The sequence below is a fragment of the Cylas formicarius genome, unplaced genomic scaffold, assembly GCF_029955315.1.
Source record: "Cylas formicarius isolate icCylForm1 unplaced genomic scaffold, icCylForm1.1 PGA_scaffold_7__23_contigs__length_41026272, whole genome shotgun sequence".
NCBI classification, from domain to species: Eukaryota; Metazoa; Arthropoda; class Insecta; order Coleoptera; family Brentidae; genus Cylas; species Cylas formicarius.
Genome location: NW_026844352.1, coordinates 23,310,725 through 23,333,739, shown reverse-complemented (window position 1 = coordinate 23,333,739; position 23,015 = coordinate 23,310,725). Strand labels below are relative to the sequence as shown.

The following is a 23,015-nucleotide window of genomic DNA, read 5'->3' as shown; positions in this document are numbered from 1 at the left end:
TTTAAATACCTCTCTATTATTAAACTTAAATTCTCACAACATTAATTAAGGTTTTATTGTCATTTTTCGGTATATAGAGTAGCAGGTAGTTTGTAAATATTACATTTGATAAAGACACGGTGTTGTCGAAACAATTGTCATGTGAATATATATAATTTCGTGAAAATCTGAACTTTTAGTTCTTATTTATTTTAAATGGATTTTCGTCAAGTAAAAGCCACCTCAGTTCTATCTTTTGAATTGAAGTGTTGATAATTTTTTTGACTGCGTAATAACTGTATTACGGATATAGTAACTGTGTAGACCAGGTGTGAATATTTATTTTCATGTGTGATTAAGAGTATCTTAAATAGGTAAATGCACGCCACTGTTAATATTTTATTTTGTTGAAATATCTCTTTACAGGATTGTCTCAGAGAGCTAAGCAGCCTCTTTTGCTGTATAAGCCCCCTTTTAGGTTGCCCCCAGTTTAGGATATCATATAAAACAGAAACGCGTAGTTAAAAAGCAACTAACCGGCTATCAAGGAATGAATCCCTAAATGCTAATGCGAAGAACGTCTTGTTTAATTTACTGTAGCCACTATTCAGGTCCTGGTCCGACCTCAAGGAGCAGTCAATATAAGAAGCAAGAAGCTTTGTGGTGGGATTTATGTCTATTGGCAAACCAGCAGGACTGAATGATAAGTCTGGTAAAGGTCAGTAAACTCAACCACAAAGTAATGGACCAAAAATTTCTCCTTGAAGCGTTTCCTTCACTTATTTTCTTTTATATCATATATGAAAAATCCACTCATTGAGAGGCACATTAAGCATTCTAGCTCTTTTGCCAGTATGTCCAGGTTTAAGGAGAAAAATTTGTGAACCACGGTCTCTCCAATATAGAGCTTGTCATAAATATGTTTCCATAGAGCACCCACCATAGTATAATTTTAATTAAAGCATATCCAGGTGCAGATGTATCCTCTAACCATTACTCACTCATAGCAAAGGTAAGTATAAAATTAAGCAGGCTTAACTATAAAACAAAGAAAGATACGATTGACACTAGTAAGTTGAGCAACCTAGAAATAAGAGATAGAGTAAAAAGTTAAATTAATGTGACATTGAAAAGTTTAGAATCAAGCCAAAAAGAAACGGATGACAGCTGAAATATCAAATCTTATGGAGGAAAACAAAGATAAATAAAAATACCGTGATTTGCAAAACAAAATCAGAATAAGAGTTCGAGAAGCCAAGGAGAAATTTTATAAGGATAAGTGTGAGGAAATTGAAAATTTGAAAAGAAAATATGACAGTTTTAATGCACACAAGAGAATTAAACAATTAACTAGGAAATATAGTCGCAGTTACCGATCAAACGAAAATTATTCTGCACACCGAAGAAAGGGCTGACAGTAGGAAGGCTTATTGATGACCAAAAAGAAGAGGAATACAATGATGCGATAACACGGGACCAGAAATAACTAGAGACGAAATAGAGCACATCATCAAGAAAATGAACTGGGAAAACCACCGGACTAGACGAACTACCAGAACAGAAGTTCTTAAACTCATTGTACACTAGAATACATCTATTTAACGGTATATACAAAACTCGAATTTTATCGAAAGAGTCGCTACAGTCAATATTTGATACTATTCCAAAACAATTCCAAGTGTTTCTGAAAATCATCCAGCGTAGAATATCTTAAATTTCGGAGATACCCACGTCAGTTTTAGGGACGGTTCAGTAAATCAGAATGTATAGTTCTATTTTCTGTTCTATTAAAGCGTTTCACACCGTCCATAAAACATTTATGGAACTACAGAATAACAAAAACATCAACACCAGACACGTAAGAATAATAAATAATTTGTACTGCCAGCAAGAGGACTACCCTTACATAATGATGTCACGAGCATAATAAACATAAAAACGGGTATTAGACAGGGCTATATCTGTTCAATCTATATTCTCTCATTCGTAATATCAGATATGCCGATGACACTTATAGCCCAAAAATATAGATGCCCTCTAGAGAATATAGAAGTAGCAGTGAGCGGAGAATTTAGAAAAATGAACAGATTGAACAAATAAGAAATTATCATTTTTTGAGGACGAACAAATGAAACACGAAACAAATGACTATTCTAACAAAATTAGAATAAGAATACTTCGAGACCGAGACATGGATGTATCATTCAGAGAATTTTTTAAATATCATGGAAGGTGAAAAAGTGGAGTGAAGTACAAAGTCATAAACGAACAAGTACTTGAAAGAATGAACAAGCAATGAGCAGTAATAGATACGATTAAGATATCAAAACTACAGTACCTTGGCCATATTAAACGCGGAGAAAAATATAAATTGCCCCAATTGATTATGCATTGCAAAATTCATGGTAGACGAAGCATTGGGAGAAGAAGAACTCCATGGTTGCATAAATTTTGATGCAACTGCAACCAGTTGTTTCGTGCTGCGGTCTCAAAGAGCGTAGATGGTACGTTTAGAAGAATGCCATTTTTGTGCCTGTGTCAGTCATTTGTTACTTGAGTTATCGCAATGTTAAAAATTTAAGAAAATCTGCCAGTTTAATAAAAAAAGGGATTTTTAATTAAAATATGTTTTTACTACAGTTTTTTTGGCAATTAGAACTTTGAATATTTTTATTAAACACACATTTCAGTTTTGCACTCAAAATGTTTTGTGCTTCTTCTAATAAATTAAAAATATTTTCGAAATTTCTACTTAATTTGTCATAAAAAAATGGTCCACGATGTATGGTGATTGTTCAGAATTATATTTCAATGCGTATTTATAGATACCACCCAAGATCTTAAATAAAAGCAATAGCCGATATAGCAGTGTGCTCTAGAAAGTTCGCAGCCGGCAAACTAAATTTTGTGTGTCATTCTGAACTTAACCTTTTAAAAACTGGTTCATCCTAATGAAATTTTTCTATTGCATAACACTAACTTATATTGTGTACGTGATCACATTAGTATTATCTTTCCTCGTATTACATAATATCATTGGATTTAACTGACTCGCTTTTTGTTTTTAAAAATAATCTAAAGACAATCTGTGTTAGAAGGCCAAGGATTGACTTATTTTTACGTTTTACTTAAATGGTGGCACTAGGAAATAAGTATTTTTTTCTTTTATCTCACCTTTCCTCTAGCAAGTGCTGGTGCGCGGCTATCATGAATTTAGCGAGTTATGAAAGAAAATAAAAGAGCACATAGCCTCATATCACCGAGATTATCTAACGTCGGGAAAGTAATGATGTTGATGAAAAACGGAAAGTATCATACCAGCCGTTCTTAATTTTTACAAAATCAAATCTCCATGCACCAACATGCACATCTACAGACTTTTCGAAAGCGTTCGATAGGTTTGACCATGCCATTGCGTAAACTCAAAACCTTGAGTTGAGATTCTCCTCTAGTTTGCTTGATTTAATAGAGTCTTATTTTTCAAACAGAACCCAGTACGTGGAGTACCTGGGTTTTGTCTCTGTGGAGTTGCTGGTAATGTCTGGTGTACCCCAAGGGTCGATTCTTGGTAAATGCGGCCAAGTCCAGTGTCATGAGCTATAATAGCCATAATACTCTTTGATTATTCAATTGATAATATTGTATCGTATGGTCTTAGGCAGGCCCGGTTCCGTCAGGGACCTGAGAGTGGTATTTGAGGTATAGTTGTCTTTAGTTTGCATATAAATAGCATTGTCATCTGCCTATGGGCAGTTAGGTTTTCTAATTCCCAATTCCTTTGGTTTTTCCGAAACATCCGTGAAGTATAAATTGGAATATGCATCCCTAATTTTGGCAACGCTACGCATAAACTTTAGAGAAATACAGAGAAAATTTTAAAATTCTTAACTTTCAATGTTTCCTCCTCCTCCTCCAATAGGTTTTTCGCACGAAATTCTTCGCAATTCTTTCTCAGTTTTAAGTTTGGTAAATTGTAGAGGACTGGCTCACATCAACCTTCATTACAATTCCTAAAGCACCCCGTCCAAAGAAGTGCAGTGATTAAAGGCCGACTTGCTTGTGCCTGGAAGTAAGAAGAACTTTTCAAACGCAAACACTTTTTTGTAACGATAAACCTAAAATTGCGCCAGCGTATAGTGAGGTGTTTTATTTGGTCAGGCCTTATGTATGGGGTGGAACGCTGTACCTTAAGGATTGACTCGTTAAATCGGCTAAAAGCATTTGAAATGTAGATTCATCGAAGAATGCCGCATGTTCCCTGGCGCGACTATCGGTCCAATGATGTAAAATGTTGCAGAATTGCGTAGCTTGGTCACATCTTACGTGGAGAAGAGTATTATCTAATTGTAAAAGGAAAAATAGACGGCAAACGGGGTTGTTGAACGAAGGTAAATCTTTTGTTTTAGAAACATAAGGGAATAAACGGGCCCATATCTGTTCAACCAAATCAAAATTGTTTAACTCTAATTAATATTGTTGATGGAATTAAATGAACCTGCGTTATTTAATAATCTTTTCTGTTTCGTTGCCTTGGTTGATACTTCCCCATCTGCAAGTTGCTTCAGCTGTGGTGTAAATAAATCAAAAATAACTAAATAAACAAATAAAATCAGGTTTTTAAGTTTTCAACTCTTTATTATAAAAATTACTTTCTTTCCGTTAATTGTTGTTTAACCATTTAAGTTATTCAAGCAATCTTTAGTTCATTTTGTTCAATTAGTGTTGCTAGTTGCAAAGTAATTACGTTCCCTGATTACACCTGAGTTTATTTATCTTTCTTTCAACACTTAAACCAAAAAAACAATTATAAATTCGGTGTTGTGTTACGTTTAAAAATTATATTATTACCAGTAACCCAAGGTAAAGTTTATCGCTTGCCTATACGCGTATTTTCTACATAAATATATTTAGTTAATAGATTACGATAAATACTACTTTATTATGTACTGGTAAGAGGACACACATGAATCACACGCATCGGTCCATCACACTGCATTAGTCATATTGTATTAGTACTTGTTATACTGTCCACTTAGCGTCCACGAGCGGCTTGGTATTTACTTGATGTCGATTGGGCTTTTCCCATTTTTTGATTCATCCTACCCCAAGGAGTAAAATAAGAAAAAACTCGTTTCGTCAGAACGAAAACCGCCAATGTTTAACTTTTCATTTGTTTATTGGCAGCAACAAATATTTACCGGTTCGCTATGCACGGTCAAACAATAACAATCTCATTATAGAGTAGACTTTATTACAATGATAACTTGGTGGGGAATTCTCCTTGTTAAGGTCAGCAAGTTGAACTGTAATGAGAAGATACCCGTGCGACAATGGTGTTAAAACTGTTGACCGATGATCGTACAAAAAATAACCGGATAGCAAATCGTGTGTAACGTGATAGTAAGATAGTTGTTTTGGGACAGTAATACCAAATTTTAGGTAGATATAAATAAATAGTTATGTGAAAATGTTAAGAACAAACGGTACCAGTGAATAGTTTTACAGTAAGTATACTTAAATATTTGTTAACACTTGTTACTGTTAAAATAACCAGGCGTGTAAAATAATTTTATAGAAATATTAGAAAAGTTGAATTAAAACACTGGCGACAATTTCAAAATCGATGCGAAGGTCTATAAGAAACCTTTCAAAAGTTTCTGCTTTACTATTATAGTAGTTCAAGTTCAAAGTTTCAACAAAGGTGGTGCGTCAGTCGTTTGCGATAAGTTTCGTGTTTTAGCTAACTTATTTGGAGATTTATCGTCAATTAATATTCACACACAATATTGGAATTTATATAAATTGTACCAGATATGTTTTAGGTAGATACTTTTCACGAAAAATGCCACAATGTACCTAATAAAGACAACATCAAATTCATAGATAATTCATTTAGTTATTTACATTAATACTATATTTTAACTTTCTTTTAACACCTACACAAAGCTGCAAAGATTAATTACGAAGCGGATTTCAAGCCCATTATATCAATTCTGCTGATATCTTTCCTTTTTAGACATTGAAAAATCAAATCAAACCTGACAAAAAGAGTTTTACAGTGGCATTGAGTGTAATGTAATATCTCCAGCTGTAACTAGTCGAGCAAAAAATAATTAGAAAATACCATCAATTCGAGGCCATTAATAAAATAAGTTTGGTTAAAATATTATTACCGGTAACGAGGGGATCGTATTGTCATTGGTGGTGGCCTTAATGTTGTTGCATTCGGATCGTTAGCTCCCGAATTAAATTGAAACCACGCTTGGTCAATTATACATATCCAGTTTGTAAAAGTGGATGTTCGCAAATATCCAGCCCGTGTCTAAAAAATAGTTTTTAAATATTTCACTGTTTTTAAAAAAGAACCAAATATTTTCAGCTATTTTCATTTAAAGACCATTGTTCTTTTGTCAAAAAATTCGTATTGCTAATGTTCTTCCGGACCCAGGCAAAATAATTTGATTATTTAACGATATGTTAACGATAATGAATGAATTAAATTATAATTTAATATTAACAATACGACTGAATTAGTTCCACTTATGTATATGTAAACATGTACCCTCCCCAAGCTAATTATTGTAAATGAAAACGGTCTACACACATTATCTGGTATATTGTGGATGTTGTGACATCTTCCATAAAATTATGAAAAATTTGTGGTCACTTTTTATCGCACTTCGGGCCTTGAAGCTTTACGTAATCACACAATATAAATTACTGTGTTATTTATGTATATTGTGCATGTATTAGTAGAAACTATTGAAAATAAAACTTTATAATAAAAATAAGCAAAATTGATCCTTTCAACTTTTACCCTTTCGAGATCATAAAATGATAACATTATAGAACACGATCAAATATCGTGAAGGTGACTTTTTTGTCTTAGAAATAACTTAGATACTATAATTTAAAATGAGTTCCAAATTATGAAAATAAATTCTGTGAAATATTGGGATACTTGTTTCTATGATTAAAAAAACAGGTACTGTATACAGGGTGTTTCGAAACAAAACGAAGCTTACCCCTTATTTAATACGAAGGGTAGTTTATTTTTTACTTTTTTAAAATTGAAGAAAAAACTTATGCAATAACATTAAAAATATATTTTATGCTTTATTTTTTGTTTCCGGCAATTTTGTCATAAAATTTACGGTTTCCAAACAAAATGTAAAAGCATGTCGAAAAAAAATATTTTAGAAAAATAATTTAGTTTGGTGCTGTCAATAAATTGTATCACGTACCAACATTTATCAATTATCTTCTAAACAATTACATTTAAAAAAATTTTTAATAATAAACATTTCTGAAATTAATTGATCTGTTCATGCATAAACTACGAATAAATGCATTCTTCTTCTTTAAAGACATTTTATTTAAACAATGTAACTCAAATAAGCAAGACAGTTACAATGTTTATAGTAAGTATTGAAAATGCATACCGTGAATGCCCGTTTGTAAAATGATTTTTTGTCATTTCTTCATTAGTATAATTCTTGTTATTGAACATTAAATGAATAGATAATACATTTTTAATTAAGATAAACGCCTTAAGAAGTGACAACGGATATTTTTTTAATCTGTTTTTTTTCCCATTATACATTGCTTTAGATTTTTTACCTTAGTGAAGCTACTGTTTGGTTTTAATTAAATTTAGTTAAGAAGAATGATACGGGTAGTCTAATTCAATGCCCTTCCGTCATTAAAAAAAAAAGAAATATGCAGAAGTGTGTTTTTATAATAATGAAAAATAAATACATCATTTTTCGCATTTGTTTTCAAACACGTTGTGTCTTCTGGGTGCCATAAAAATATTTCTGTTGAAACTTCTCAGAGCCACCGCTCTTTAATGGGTAGTAACTAATAAAAATTTTAAGTACTAGAAAATCTGGAAAAATTAAAACGTCTAACGCCGCGAGCCTGGGTATTTACCAACTACTCAAGTGATATAAATAATTTATTAAGTGTAAAATCATTTATTCCGAACTATTCATTGACAGTCAAGGTGTTGCCTCAATCTGCATCTCGCTGCCTGCCTGTTAAGAGATAATACATGGTACTTCATACTTGTCTACCTTCATAGAAACAATGCAAGGTGTACCGTCATAAACCTTTACACAGGGACTTTTTTGTAGATGCATTGGTCTTCACTTACAATTATTGTACCTACCATTCTCCTGGAAGTAGTACTAGCAAGGGCTCAAGATGGTAATTTATTATATTTTCCCAATGAAAATGGCGGAGTTAGTCAAATTCTTAGCGAACGCAACGTGGTGGAGGTAAGAAATCACCAAGAACACCTATTCACAAATACCAAAAAAAAATCTTTCAAAATTGTGTTTTTCGTATATAGGTAATTCCTCCCAATTTGAACTTATCGGATATAAGAGGCACTACAGTTTACGAAAATTATGTAGACAAAATCATTTCAATGGCGATTGCAAAAACGACCTTGACGATCAATAATCTGCTGATCCAAAACCCGCATGGGGACAACGTTGTTTTTTCGCCCACTAGTATTGCAGGTAAGAATTAATGCGGGGACATCGATTTAATTGAAAATCTATCAGAGCCGCATGAGGCAATTTGGTAAAGTCTGTTCATAGATATAAGAAGTTGACTAACTGATACGAATTAAGGAAAGACCCGGGCAAGCTGTAAGAATGAAATATGGCCGAACAGGTCCGTACTTTGCTTAGAATTTAATTATTTGGGGTTTTGTTAGGAAGGATACTAAACAATATTTATTTATTTATGTATGTATTTATGTTGAAATCTAAAATAAAATTACAAATTATTTTTATTACCTACTTAAATTACTTAAAATTATTCACATAATATATCAGTATCACTATCGCTATCATGGCATGTTCTAATTATTATTTGTTCTATATTATTTGCAATATGGATATACGATTGTTCTGCTTTTTCTATATGTTTAACAGAATTTGCCCAACTTTGTGGAGGGATGTTAAAAACTTCGGTTTCTATAAGTTTGAAGACATTGGAGTTAACACGGGGAAAAACATTGTTACGACGATTGGAGATGTCAGTTGTGCCAAGCATGTTCAATGGGATTAAATATACAGTGGTAAGGTGGAAGCCTTAAAACTGTATGCCCAACATTTTTTGCATAATATTCACAAACGTATTCCTATTGTAGGTTCAAGCTTTGTAGAACCTCAATTAATTGCTTTTTGGTATAATCTTCGTGAAAAGAAATGTCGTTATTATACATGTAGTTTTGGATTGTTGCTTTACTGTGATAACCTCCACTGTCCATTACAATGACGCTATTAGGAGGAATGTTTGGAACTAGTTTGTTTTTAAAGCAACTTTCAAATAAATCAGCGGTGGTGTCTTCATGGTAATCCAGAGAAGAATCTTTAATATTTTTTGCAGATAGAGAAAGTCCATTTGGAATCCAACCATCTTTAGAGCCAACATGCAAAATAGTTATTCTTTTACCTCTTTTTGATGGCGCGTTTGTTTTACACTTATCAGGTGGGTCAACCCAACCCTTTTCCTGGGTATCATAAGTGTCGAACCAGGTTTTATCCAAGAAAATAATTGGCCTTTGTTGTTCTCTGTAAATCCTTTTTTTTTAGATATTCCAGTCGCCATTTTCGAATTCTAAAAGATTCCATTAAAACTTGCCTTTTGTCAATTTTTCAAAAGGTAGTTCTGCCACATTTAACACCGGTTTCATTTTTTTCAAGCCTCCTAATTAAGATATCTAATGTAGGCACGCTTTGTTCCTCGTATAACTGGTAAATTTTGCGTCGTATTATATCTTGATCACTTTCATCTACACTCGAGAAAATGTCTGCATCACTTCTTTTTTTCCTCGCTGAAATGGGATAATTCACAATTTTCCATACAGTTGATCTTGGAATTTTCGTCAATGTGGCTTCTAAAGGTGCTTGCTTGCTGACAGCACGTTCAATGAGAGTCAAATAAACATTGCTTATAACTTCCTTAGTCTTAATAGAATAGTGTTTTCTACATTTGGGCGGGAGCATCTCCTGAGATACACTAGACTCGCACATATTTTGCATAATTCGCACACGATTCAACACACGCTGTATTACACACGAAATAAGAATGATTACTAATAAACTTAAACTAAATAGTATACCAAACCAAAGAATATGAAACACAGATAGGTATAAAATTATTTTCTATTACGGACCACAATTTTACCTGAATTTAAATTCCGAAAATTTAGGTAATAATCTTGTTGCATTGTATGTTGACCATAATGACCACCCTGGGATAATCCCATTCAAAAGTAATTGGTCACTTTCTTATATCTATGAACAGACCATACAATTCCAATTGATATTATTGATTATTTCTTTTAGGTGCTCTTGCTCTGGTTCTTTTGGGAGCAAATGGTAAAACGTTTGACGAGCTAATCACCTTTTTGGGATTAGCTTCCGTCTCGCCCGACATTGCATCGAAATCTCAACTGGTCCACGAACAGTTCGGTCGTATGATTGAAAAACTAATTTCAAAAACCGGATTTCAAATCGGTCAAGACGTTACATTTGCCAGTGGTATTTTCGTGCAAACGGGCTACGTGGTGAGTAGGCCAAGGCTTCAAGTCATAAATAATAATAACAAATATTTATCATATATAATTTAATCTCTGAAGAACCCAACAGCCCCAAGAAGCCAGACAGAATAAAATAGATTGTTCATCTTGTTTCCACTTATACTTTAACATATTTTATTTCGAAGCAACTCAGTTGTACGTGGCATTTATAATATAATATGTGATGATATATATATATATATATATATATATATATATATATATATATATATATATATATATATATATATATATATATATATATATATATATATATATATATATATTAAATACTTGCGAGATTTGAATAAGTCCTTTTCTAACAGATGAAATACGTATGTGGACTTGTACCCTTCTGCCAAATCTGCCAAATTTCAGAAACCTGTTAATTTTTTAATACAGCACTCAATATCTTGAACACCCCATACAACAGGTTACACTTACAAGTACAAAAATTTTAGCTGCTTATGAAGGCTATATTGCCGCGTAAAATTAATTGACATCCGAAGCACAGTCTTTCAGTTATAGTCAATTTTCAATAATAGGAGGACACATTTTTCCGTTTTTTTGAATTTGCGGAGCACCTTGTACATTTTTGAAAAATTTTCAGGCATAAAATTTTATGGAACCGAATCTTCTGCGTCTTCTCGTTTAAGGAGTTCGCGTAAACCGTCTTCGACAAATGACCCTTGCAAACGCGATTTTTAATTTTTTTAAAATACTTCTCGAGGCAATCTTGATGACCATTTCAGCAATTATTTCGTCTGTAGCATACAGCAAAATCGTTTTAAAAATTTTGACAATTTTTAACAGCTCACATTTTATAACATTTTCTGGGTAATTAATCCGCTCACTGGGCAGCCAATCGATACTTTCTTCTTTTCTTATTATAATATTATTAATTATTCATAATAATTATAATATAATGTATAATATATATTGGTGCTATCTCTGTGGAAGCAGAAAAAATACTGAAAAAAAACTTGGTTTTATGACTGACTATGCCATCGCAAATCGTACCGACTATAGCACTACAGTGGCCTGCGGAATATAAATAAAAACTAATAGGGCTTTCGAATTTGACAACAGATTTTTTGAGTATGATTTTTTGACGCTATCTAATAAAACAAAAGAAGAAGCTAGGAGCAAAGTACCAATGTGATCCACCCTATAAACAAAGTTATTGATTTCATTCTCAAATTTTTTCATAGCATTCGATATTCAAGAGGATTTTGAAAACATTTATGATGATTTCTTGTACCTTAGTTGCGAGCGAAAAGTCGAAAATCACTCTGAATATATGAAAAAGTTGATTTTTCTTAAATAATTAAATAAATAATTTGGACTGTTTCAGATCAGGCCATTATACCTGCAAACGGCTAGAGAAATATATAAAAGCGAAGTTGTTAGTGTTGATTACGAAGGAGACGCTAAAAATGCCCAAGGGACCATTAATTCTTGGGTTTCAGAAGAAACTAATCGCAAAATACGTACAATTTTGAGCGAGGCCCCATCCACGGATACGAAGGTTATAATAACCACGGCGCTATATTTCAATGCGGAATGGGAAAACAAATTTTTTGACGGGTTTACCAAACGGTAAGTTAAAAGAAATTCTAAGGCAATTCTACAGATATTCGGATCAACTTGAACTGACCTGGAATCTTGAAAATGTTAAGTCGTTCCGTAATTAGCTAGCTTTCGAAATATATTATCAAGTAAAACGTAAACCTTGCAAGGACGTAATAAATCTCCCAGGATATACTATAACGCGACTCTAGCTAGATCTTGCATCAGTTGCAATCAGCAAAGGAGAACACCAATTTATGACAATAAAATAAAAAGCGAAACTAAAACAAAAACAAAAAAGATTTTGCGACGTTTTACTGCCACAATAATATGAACAAAGTTTAACAAAGTTTATTTATCAAGTCAATTTGAGGACTTTCAGATAAGCAAAGTGGCATGTTTCGTTAACCCTGTAACTTTTTCACACCAATATTAAGTGTAGGTAATTTACAAACTTAATTAAAAACCTATATTAGGTACTGTAGCAGGGATTTAATGGTAATCACAAATTTGTTGTTTATTTAGGAGGCTCTTAGTCTATTAAAAAAATCATCTTTAAATAATGATGGTTTTGCTTCTTTCCGTTTTTGAGCTTGTCTATAATATTTGGCAAATAATCGGTGTTAAAAACTGTTTGTTTTATGATATTTAATCGAGTTGTAAAATTTGTAGAATTTTTTAGTATGGATGTTAATTTCAGTGACTCAGTATATACAGGTACATGAAAAATTTGAAAAGTGAAAAAAGTATAAAAATTGAATTAACTTGTTCTATGGTAAATATTTAGAAAACTGGATAACTTGCTATCAGTACCAGTAAAACAAGTTAACCTGTTGTTCACGTATCTATGTCAATAGAAAAAGTGTTTAAATAATTGATGTTGAGATATTTTTCCCCTAAAAAATACATGAAAATCTCAGCTAATATCTTTTAGCAGGTTACCCACCATTAGTCTACCGAGACTAGGAAATAAATAAATTTATAATTCTATCAAAGAAATATCAATTGTTGCTAAGAAATGAACATTTCTCCAAAATAAAATAAAATATCCTTGAGAGAAACGTTTACTACTTTTTTATCATTGGCCAATAAATAAAATTAAAGAAATACCTCAACTAAACAATTTATTGGTTTTTTAAGGGGTAATCCAAGTTGTAAGGCATAAACTGAAGTAGATTATAGATCAAGCATGAAAGTTCATATTTCCATCAATAGGGTCAAAGATTCTTAATTTTTTTCTATTAATTAAAACATCTCGCTGGTTTTTAAAGATTTTTAAAATTTACAGGGTGATACTAGTTTGGGGGAAAAGGTTTCCACATACCAAATTAGGTGATTCGTTTAGAGGGTTTAACTTTTCATTTTTTTTTTAAGATAAATAATCATATCCGCAAACACACCTTCTAAATTAAACGAGCCATCCAATTTGGCAGATGTCAGAGGTGTACTACGGAAAAGTTTGGGGGGGATAAAGATGCCTCCACCCCCAAGAAATGTACCTGTTACATTTAAAATTTTAAAAATCTTTAAACAAAGAAAACTAAAAATAATTGTATTAGAAGAGAACTACTTTTTACAAAATTTCTAAATTCCTCTTGCGTCGGTTTTTGCTGAGTCGAACTTGCTGACGTTTTGCCAATTATCCTGTTGACTTCTTCAGAGTTTGACTTCGCTCGCATTTTACTCTGTACCAGCTTATATGTTGATTGAGGGGGGCGGGACTAAATGAGGGTCATAAACACCGTCTCGGATGACTAATTGCCATGTTGGTGACTACTACAATAAAAAGTGATGCGCCGCAGGTGGCTTTGATATTTTCGAAGAGAAGGTGTGGATGTTTTGGGCATGCGTCACGCCCCAACTAACTGAGTTGCCACATTTCCGTAATTTTTCTGAAAAAATTGACTAGTTTTCATAAGAACGCAAAATCGGTCTCTGAAATCCGAATATAATTTTCAACGCCGAAGTAGGAACTGCTATTTTTGGTGGTTATGATTCTCTCCGTACCTTTTTCGTGTTTTTGCAAAAAACTTGTGTTTGTGGTCAAAACTGTAAGGAAATAGTATATTATGCAGCAGGCATTTGACTCACGAGTTTATTTGACACGGGCGGAGTGCAGCGGAGCGAGTTTTTAATAAACGAGTGAGTTAAAAAGTTTACTGAACATATTGCATACTATACTTTTTCTACGACTGTTAGTTTTTGTAAAACAACACGAATACATTCACTGACATGACGGTCAGTCATGTAAGTGACAAACGTCAAAATTCAAAGCGTGGGAAATATCTCCAAAAACATCCGATTGCTCCCAAATCCAAGATGGTCGTATTTGTCCAAATGTTCATTTATCCAAATCGTATCGGGGGGTTCGTGGCTCGTTCGGGCAGTGCGGGAGGGAGGTCGGCAAAGCGTTTCCATGGAAAAAGAATTTTCCTCGATAGAGAATAATTATGATTTGTTTACATTACAATATTTTTAAAATACATCTGTTATTATTTACAGTGACTCAGATTAAAAGATTCAGGTGCATTTTAATTAATGAAAGAGTCAAACCTATCATAAATGTGTAATAAAATTGTATTTAGGTACCTTTTACTTGGAAAATTGCACACGGTGATTATCACGAATGATGAAATGTTAATAAAAACGTGTCCTCAATTGTTCTCATAGCTAAAATTATTGATAATTTTTAAATTTATTCAATTAGCAATATGATTTATCAATATCTTTATCCAATACTTCAGCTGCGACTATTTTGAGTACATTGTGGATTTTGCAAAAAAATTAACCCAGCTACCTAGCATACCCAAGTATGAAAAAGTAAAAGTTACCTAAGTAGTTATCAGGATAAAAAGTATGAAAAAATTAAAACTGAATTAAAATTCTGGAGAAGAACAGCGCCCATTACTTAAAGACGCCTATTTTAAAAGGTCAAATTGTAAAATAAAAATCCCTTAGGTGCCAATGAAATACCTACCTACACCTTCATTGTAGTATGTTTAATAGAAGTTGTAAGTTTTTTTTAGCTTAAACAATAGCGTAAATTGTTGTTCTTTATATCATGTCCAGTAACTTCTACTTTATTTTGTAAACTGTTAATTTTATTTTGTTTGTAAGTACACTGTACACCTATAACCAAAGTAAAATAATTTAACCGCATTTTATTAATTAATTTGCTATCTGAGCCGTGTTTACACTTGTATTTTAACCTCTCTCTCTATTTGGATAAATGTTTCGGCCGCTTTTGGGTGTTCGTAGCGGGTGCCTCGGGTGATTTGGACAAATGCACATTGTAGCATTTGTGGTTTTCCCCCAAATCCGTGCGGTAAAATGTCCGAAGTGGCTCGGATTCATGGGAAACGAAACTGACTTGGTAAAGTGACACTTCCACACACTAGATCGGTGGGTAATTAGGTATTTTACAGACGGGAGTAGAAAAAGAATGTGCCTAGATACGGGTAAGTGTTGCCTTAAGTACAAGTTAATTTAAAAGATTTAAAGTGGTTTCTATAGTCACATTTCGTGAATTCGACTTTATATACATTTTCAATAGAACTTCAACCAATAAGTTTATAAAAACATACTGTTTGCGCCGATTTACGGGCACAAATTCAGGAAAAATTAGCTGATATCGTGTCTATAGCGTTTAAAGAACCAAAACGCTAAGATACTTATAGTATTATACCAAGGATGCTGATCCATGTACTGTAATTCAGTATAATATTGAGTCTGCACTTGTCGCTAATTTTCTACACCTTAATTCCATTTTTGTTTTAAAATTTAATGGAATTTCGACATATTTTGATAAAATACTGCCGTAAAAATGTAGCATCCAAACATTAACGACCTGCCAGCGGCCATATTGGTTGTTGGAAGCTGCAAGGCCTTATGGGTCGAACGTCAGAAAATGCAATTAGAGCTGCCATTCGTTAGAAACTAAATTTCAAATCTCGCGTACACGCACATTGACCAAACCTCAAAATTTTGTTACATAGTTGCTTCACAAGTTTCTGTACTATTAGCATAGACAGGGCCTCTATATGTCTAGTAGCTATATCTATACCTATATATAAAGATTTCTCAACATCTTCGGTCCGTTAAAGACAAAATTCCAGCATTCCATCCATATGCCGTCAAAAATAGGCTCAGAGAACACGAAAGATAAACTCATCAGCTGTTGCCGAACCTAGTCACGAAACCGAACATAAAATTTTATTCCGAGAGTCTATAGAAATCTATAAGCCGCGACTCAGGTCTCTACCTGTCACCAATATGGGAATCAGTCATCCGAGACGGTGTTTATGGTCCTCATTTAGGTCCGCCCCCTCAAACATATATATATTAGCAGGTACAGAGTAAAATGCGAGCCAGTTTCAGCCAAGCTCTGAAGAAGCCAACGGAATAATTGGTGAAACGTCAGCAAGTTCGACTAAGCCAAAACCGACACCGAAGGAATCCAGAAGTTTTGTAAAAATTGTTACAGTAGCCTGTGAAAGTTTCTTTGAAAAATTAGAAGAGTACATTTTTTTGTGCTGCAGTAAAGCAGTGTTTGCATCGTCGAAAATTGTTGTAAGATAGTCGATAATTGATTGATACTTTTTGGTTTACAAAAATGTAATGAATTATTTTTTTACGTTTTGTAGTAAAATTGGCCAGCATTTCACAAAATACCTCGTAACATGTTGCAGGAAGCCGTTCTACATTAACGGTCGAAGAGCCCCGACGAACATCGAAGCGGATATGATGGTGAACGGAGGATTTTTCCCTTATTACAAAGACCCCAATTTAGAATGCGAAATTCTCGGATTTCCTTACAAAGGAAACAGTACTACCATGTACGTTGTCATGCCTTTTAATTCCGATCGGAAAAAATTAAAAGACTTGGAAAGTAAACTAACTGTCTGGAATCTGAATAGGCTGGTGGAAAGTACTACTTACTCCGACTCCTTAATACTTTTTCCGAAGATGAAAATTCAGAGTACGATCGATTTACGTCGATCCTTGCAGGATTTGGGTATTAGGTACTTAATTTATTTTCTGGTGTTTCAAAGCAGCTTTACCATTTTTATTTTTGTTTAGGTCGTTATTTGACCCAAACGAGGCGAATTTGGCGCTGCTCGCATCCCAAGACTTCAAATCGAGAACAAGAGTGGGGAATAATACGGACGCTGAAAGCGTGACCGATCCAAACGAGAACGAGACTGAAACGCAGAAAACAATTAAAGATCGTTTAGACATATCTTCAAGGATAGATACGGCGAAAGTGGCGTACGAAACTTTAGATCGTATTAGGCAATTAATCAACCAGCAGTCAACCTCAAATAAGTACCAAAATCCGGGATTATATGCAGACCAGATAATTCATAAGGTAGGTGATATAAGTTGCCGATCTTCGTTTAGTAGGAGTTCAAAAAAAAAATCCTAAAGCCCTTAATAAAAAAAAAACGCTTTTCTACCACGAGTTTCACGGGCCCCGTAAGAATCAACAGCAACAATTTTTTTATGAAGATTATTATATTTTCTAACCGGCGTCGTCTAGGACAAGTTTGATTTGTTGACCTATCACATGTCACGGCTTCCATTCCATTTTTAAAGCTAGATGGGTAAAATCACTGTTTTCTTATCTAGAAAAGGATTTTAAAAAACATATAACACGCATTTAATATTTTATTTTTTTTACTAAACCACTAAAACCACTACATTATACACTTCACATCAAAATTTGAGTCAATAAGTATCTCGGTTATTTTCTAAGACAGACATGACATGAACTACTTTTTTGTGAAATAAAACGTGACGTCAACAAAACTATCATGGCCCTCTAACCAAAACTATCGATTTTAGGATCACCCCCGAATCTCTTTTAAGTTATTGGGTTTAAAAAACGTTCATATAGGATTTTTTCCGTAGAATTCAGTGGCGTAGTTTGTTTTTCACTTGCTCTAACCGTTTATTAGTTATGAAGCAAACATATATTTTTTTAAATGGAAAATCCTGTATATTTTATTTTTTTATATTAATTGCAAAGCATTTTGAGCTTTTCAGAAGTTGTTTTGAAACTTAACCTGTACTTGTAGCAGTAGGGCATGATTAATCTATTAAAAATAATATCCATGTAAACAATTATTAACAAACAAGCAACTCAATATTTTTAAATTCAATTTTTTTTTCAACTTATTATAGACCATTATTAATTAATACGAAATAACATTTTATCTAAAGAATATGAACTTAATAAAAATACCTAAAACTGTTGTTCAAAATGGACACAATTTTCTCGAATGCAAAACTCGCACATTTTATCTAAAATCTAAAACTGAAAGATTCGAAGATCATGGAGTCCATCTTACAGGTCCATTGGTACCTGTCCATTTTTGAGGAAAGTGGTCATCTAAAAGTGGTCTTAAAAGTTCAGAGTTATGACCATGTTGCTGCAGTTATATAGCATTATACTATACTAAGAAAATATAATATCTTCCAGTAATTCTGGAACGACTTCCTCAATAATGTCTAGGTGCCTACGTGCTGTCAGACCTCCTTCATAAAGTCGGTAGGCTATTCGTTGTCCCAAAATAAAACACGATACCCCAAAGCGCCCTTGTTGGACCCTTTCAGAAATTAAATAGTCGTGTTCTGTCGATCAGTTTCTCGTGTTATGGCGATTAAAAATTCCCGAACTTGAAAAGTAAGATTCTTGTACATTTTCATTGCCTTGTATAAAACATACCAACATATCATATTTTTCAGAAATTTCATACCCATGGCCATGCCATTATTATAGAAAATTAATTAATATGAAATAAACACAGAGAGAACAAATGGATAGGTAATAAACATATAATTGAAAACTGACAGTCTCGTAAGTTTTTGACACATTTGCTTCTTTGTTTTTAATAGATAAGTCATAGCCAACTATCCACGTAACATTATAATAACATAATGTTTACCACATTAATAAGACATTATTATTTTTAAAAAATATATTTTCATCCCGTTTTTTCGAAATTAAATAAAGAGTCTCTAATATAGTGGTAACTGTTTAGATGTATGTATCTTATTTTTAATTAATCTATTATGGCCTACTTCTACAAATAAAGTAAAAAATGAAAAAAATGAATTTTCAGCTTAATTTTCAAAACAACTTTACACTAAAAAGCATAAATGACTTCCAATTAAGGTCAAAAATTATATTTAGAGTATTTAAAAAAATATATGTTTGCTTCATAACTAACAAACGGTTAGAGCAAGTAAAAAACAAACTACGCCACTCGATTCTACGAAAGATTTTTCAACTCTTCACCCTGCATCTCAAAAACCAAGTGGGCCATGATAATTTTGTTGACGGCATCTTTAATTTAATCTTTAAAAATAACTGAGATGCCCCATAAAAGTGGTCAAAATTGGACACCCTGTACGTGTTTAAAGAAAAACGACTTCTGTGTTCAATGTATTAGCTGTCTGTCTCAGTCAGTGCATAGCAATTTCCTCTTTCCTCAGCATTTTGTTCTTTTATTTACGTCCTTATCTCTTATTAAATTAAATTCGAAATTTAATGTCAAACGCAACAATTAACATAAACAATAAAGAAATAAAAAGTCGATATCCGGTCTTTCGTCTTCTACTGCTTGTAACATCGAACAAGACTGTAATTTGTGCTTGATCAATATTAACCCATATTTCCCTGAACGCGTTTTTTACATCTTCCAAGGTAGTTTCCAAGCTATTTACCAATTCTTACCCAACTTATTCATTTGACATTAAATCACGTATTTATTATATTTATGTGTTTGGCAATTTTCGCCAAAAAAAACGTCTCATTTATGTTTTCTTTCAATTAAAAATTTATTCCAACAGCCTTCAATCGCGTATCTGGAGGCTAACCAAAAATATAAATGCAGATTAGACTTTATTAAGTTCTTTTTTCAGGTTTATATGGATATCACGGAAACCGGCACTGAAGCTGCAGCCGCAACTGCCGTGAGCTTAACAAGGACTGGAGCGCGAGTTACTTTTAGAGTTGATGTCCCTTTCTTCTTTTTCATTTGGCACGAAGAGACTAAAACAATCATATTTTGGGGTTCGGTGCTGGCACCAACGCCAAATTTTTCAACGCTAATTTAATTAATTTAATTTATGTAGTTTAATAGTTAAAAGTCGTCTTTACTTAATTGTATTTATTACCGTTACTGTGCTTTTTACCAAATAGAAAATACCAAAACATCATCAGTGCCAAATTTTCGACAAATTTAAATGGAAACGGTAGTTTCGTAGCAAAAAGTGCAGAGAACGGCGGCTATATGTAGATGTTAACATTTGTTGGTAGAATACTTTTGTAACAAAAATTAAAAATCAATTAATTATTAAACGATATAATGATGCAACAGACTTTTTAATATATAAAAACAAATAAATGTTAACCAGAATAAACATAAATTTAAAAAATAAATATTATTCCCTGCGAATCGATAAGAGATTCGAAAAACAAGCGAGAGAAACTAATTAAGAAGTAAAAAATTAAAAAGTATTCCACATCAATTGCTTCCGGAAAGACCTATTTGAATTATATTTTGCCTATTAGGTAATCATCGTCATTAAATATTGGAAAATTTTATTCGATTTCATTTTTTTTTAATTATTTGAGTTCTAGAAGTGCGGGTCTAGATTTTGAATTGGCTAAATTCTACCCAATACTCATGGTTCAACGATACCCCATAAGGCAAAGTATAAATAACAAAATCAAGCAAATTTATGTTAGAAATTCAAATAGATTTTGCAAGTTATTTAGGTTCTAAACTAAATATTAAAAGGACATTCTGGAAAATATCTCAAATTGCTGAAATATAGGAATTCCATGAATTACATCTCAATTAACATTTTTCGCAGCTTAAGATATAACCAGTACCTCATAACGGGTTTTTAAGAAACCTTAGCTTTTATAACATTTTTATAAGAAAACCATTCATATTACAAGTCTTGTATGACGACCAATACAATAAGTTTTATAATATTGCATCCGAAATAATTCCGTTTTTGCTTAAAAACATTACTATAAGACGTTTATTCCTGGGGTTTTATGGGTTACTACTTAAAAGAAATCTTAAAGTGCCTAAAAAATATTCTACAACTTCTACGAAACTTAAAGAATGTTATAAAACTTTAAGGTTATCATGTTTAATAAATCATTATATACAGCTGCCACAAGTTATGAAAAATCGACAAAAATTAAATATGATGGCAGCGTTTATAGAAATTATCTTTAATATGCCGGTATTGAATTAGACTTCCAGATCAACTTCCATTTTTAACTCTTTTAGGAGATAGTTGGTCTCCCAGCTTCTTGGTTTTCAACAGATTTAAAAATAATACATATATCATTGGGGTATGAATGCATAATTAACATGTTCACTAAGAGTTTTCAATTGAATTTTACTTTTACGTTATTTTTCGTTTTATACGAAAGAATTTTATAAATACCTCTTTGATAACTTATAAAATTATAAGAATTGCAAAATCACCTTAAATTTATTTTAAGAGCAATTTTATATACCACTTAGGTAAGTTTTATAAAAGTTTCCAAGGTGTTTAGTATTATGTGAAAGCCCATATACGAGGTTAGCGCCAAAATTTCGCTGCCTGACATAGATGCAGCTCCAGTATCACGATAAAACTTTGTCTTCTTTTAAATATATATCTTGGTAGGATGAAAAAAAAATGACAAAAGAAGGGTTAGCACCTAAAATTATTAAAGAAAGGCTGGGTGGTGTGTACGATCAAAGTTCTCCTTCGTATTCTGTAGTGAAAGAATGAGCAAATCGTTTTCTCTATAGCCCAGAAATGGCCCCCAACGACGAAGTTGAGTTAAAAGAGGCTGTTTTAGCTCATTTTGCAGACAAACCAAAAGAATATTTTTTTTAAGAGATTATATTGAAAAATAATAAAAAATTGTTACTCTACTTTGTTAAATTTTTAAAAACTGAACCTGGTGAACATGGCGTTCTTTTATATGTTTTTTTCAAAATGGCATAAACACTTTCATAAAAAAAGAAATAATATCGCATTTTAAGCAATATTTCTGAAACTCTTCAAAAACAATTTTAATTAGACAATTTTAACATACAGATTTTTACCAAAATTACGTTATAAAGTTCAAGGCAGCTTCACTTTAGGGAGCGTAAAATATAAAACTTCGATAAGTTTTTCGTGCCAAATAAAAATGAATTGTAGGAAATTTAAGTTTTAATAATTTAATAATAATATCAAAAAAAAAATTGTTTGTTTGGTGTTTTTATACACTAGAATTGTTTTATTGTGATAATGAAAATCTATTCCTTGCCGTTATGAGAAACTAATAAAAAACCATTTACGTGATGAGTTCTGCATTTTTTTTAAGTACATAAATTGTAACAGGATTTTACAGATTTTTTTTAATTACAGAACAATGCTCTAAAATGTCGTAACAAACGTAACAAAAACACTAGCTATTCAAGTAAAACTTATTTTTTTATTATAATTTATGATGGGCGTTTATAATAAGCATGCATTTTAAGAAAGCACCCTGTAGTGTGGAAGTAGAAACAAGTTAAATAAAAATGTCAATAAAAGAAACAAATGTTCTCCAAAAACTACCCATTTACACACTTTAAAAAACAGGAACGTTATAACTTTTTAAAAATTAACTATATCTTAAAAACCAAAATATTTAATATTCTAGAAAATTTCACAGAAATTTAAACATTAAAATCTGATTTTTTTATTATGTCAAAGACATTAACAATTTTAATTCTTCAAATTGTTCATGACGTAAACACCTTCTCAAGGCAGACACCTTTTTGGTCTTGTTGCCTTGATCGGGAACGATTTTAAAGCAATG

At 32.4% G+C, this 23,015-nt stretch overlaps 1 protein-coding gene across 3 annotated transcripts; it reads left to right on the top strand.

Annotated features, from left to right (window-relative positions):
* The first annotated feature begins 526 nt into the window (after positions 1–526).
* On the top strand, positions 527–20,523 carry LOC132704391 (serine protease inhibitor 28Dc). Of its 3 annotated transcripts, none has more exons than XM_060674357.1 (8): positions 527–697; positions 8,115–8,258; positions 8,333–8,504; positions 10,344–10,564; positions 11,931–12,175; positions 16,834–17,166; positions 17,225–17,513; positions 20,072–20,523. In XM_060674357.1, the coding sequence occupies exons 1-8, from the start codon at positions 680–682 to the stop codon at positions 20,264–20,266; spliced, it is 1,617 nt and encodes a 538-aa protein (XP_060530340.1). In that variant the 5' UTR covers positions 527–679; the 3' UTR covers positions 20,267–20,523. The 3 variants fall into 3 exon arrangements, with proteins under 3 accessions (XP_060530340.1, XP_060530342.1, XP_060530341.1); XM_060674359.1 differs by lacking the exon at positions 527–697 and adding an exon at positions 4,998–5,483; XM_060674358.1 differs by lacking the exon at positions 527–697 and adding an exon at positions 7,974–8,035.
* The last annotated feature ends 2,492 nt before the right edge of the window (positions 20,524–23,015 follow it).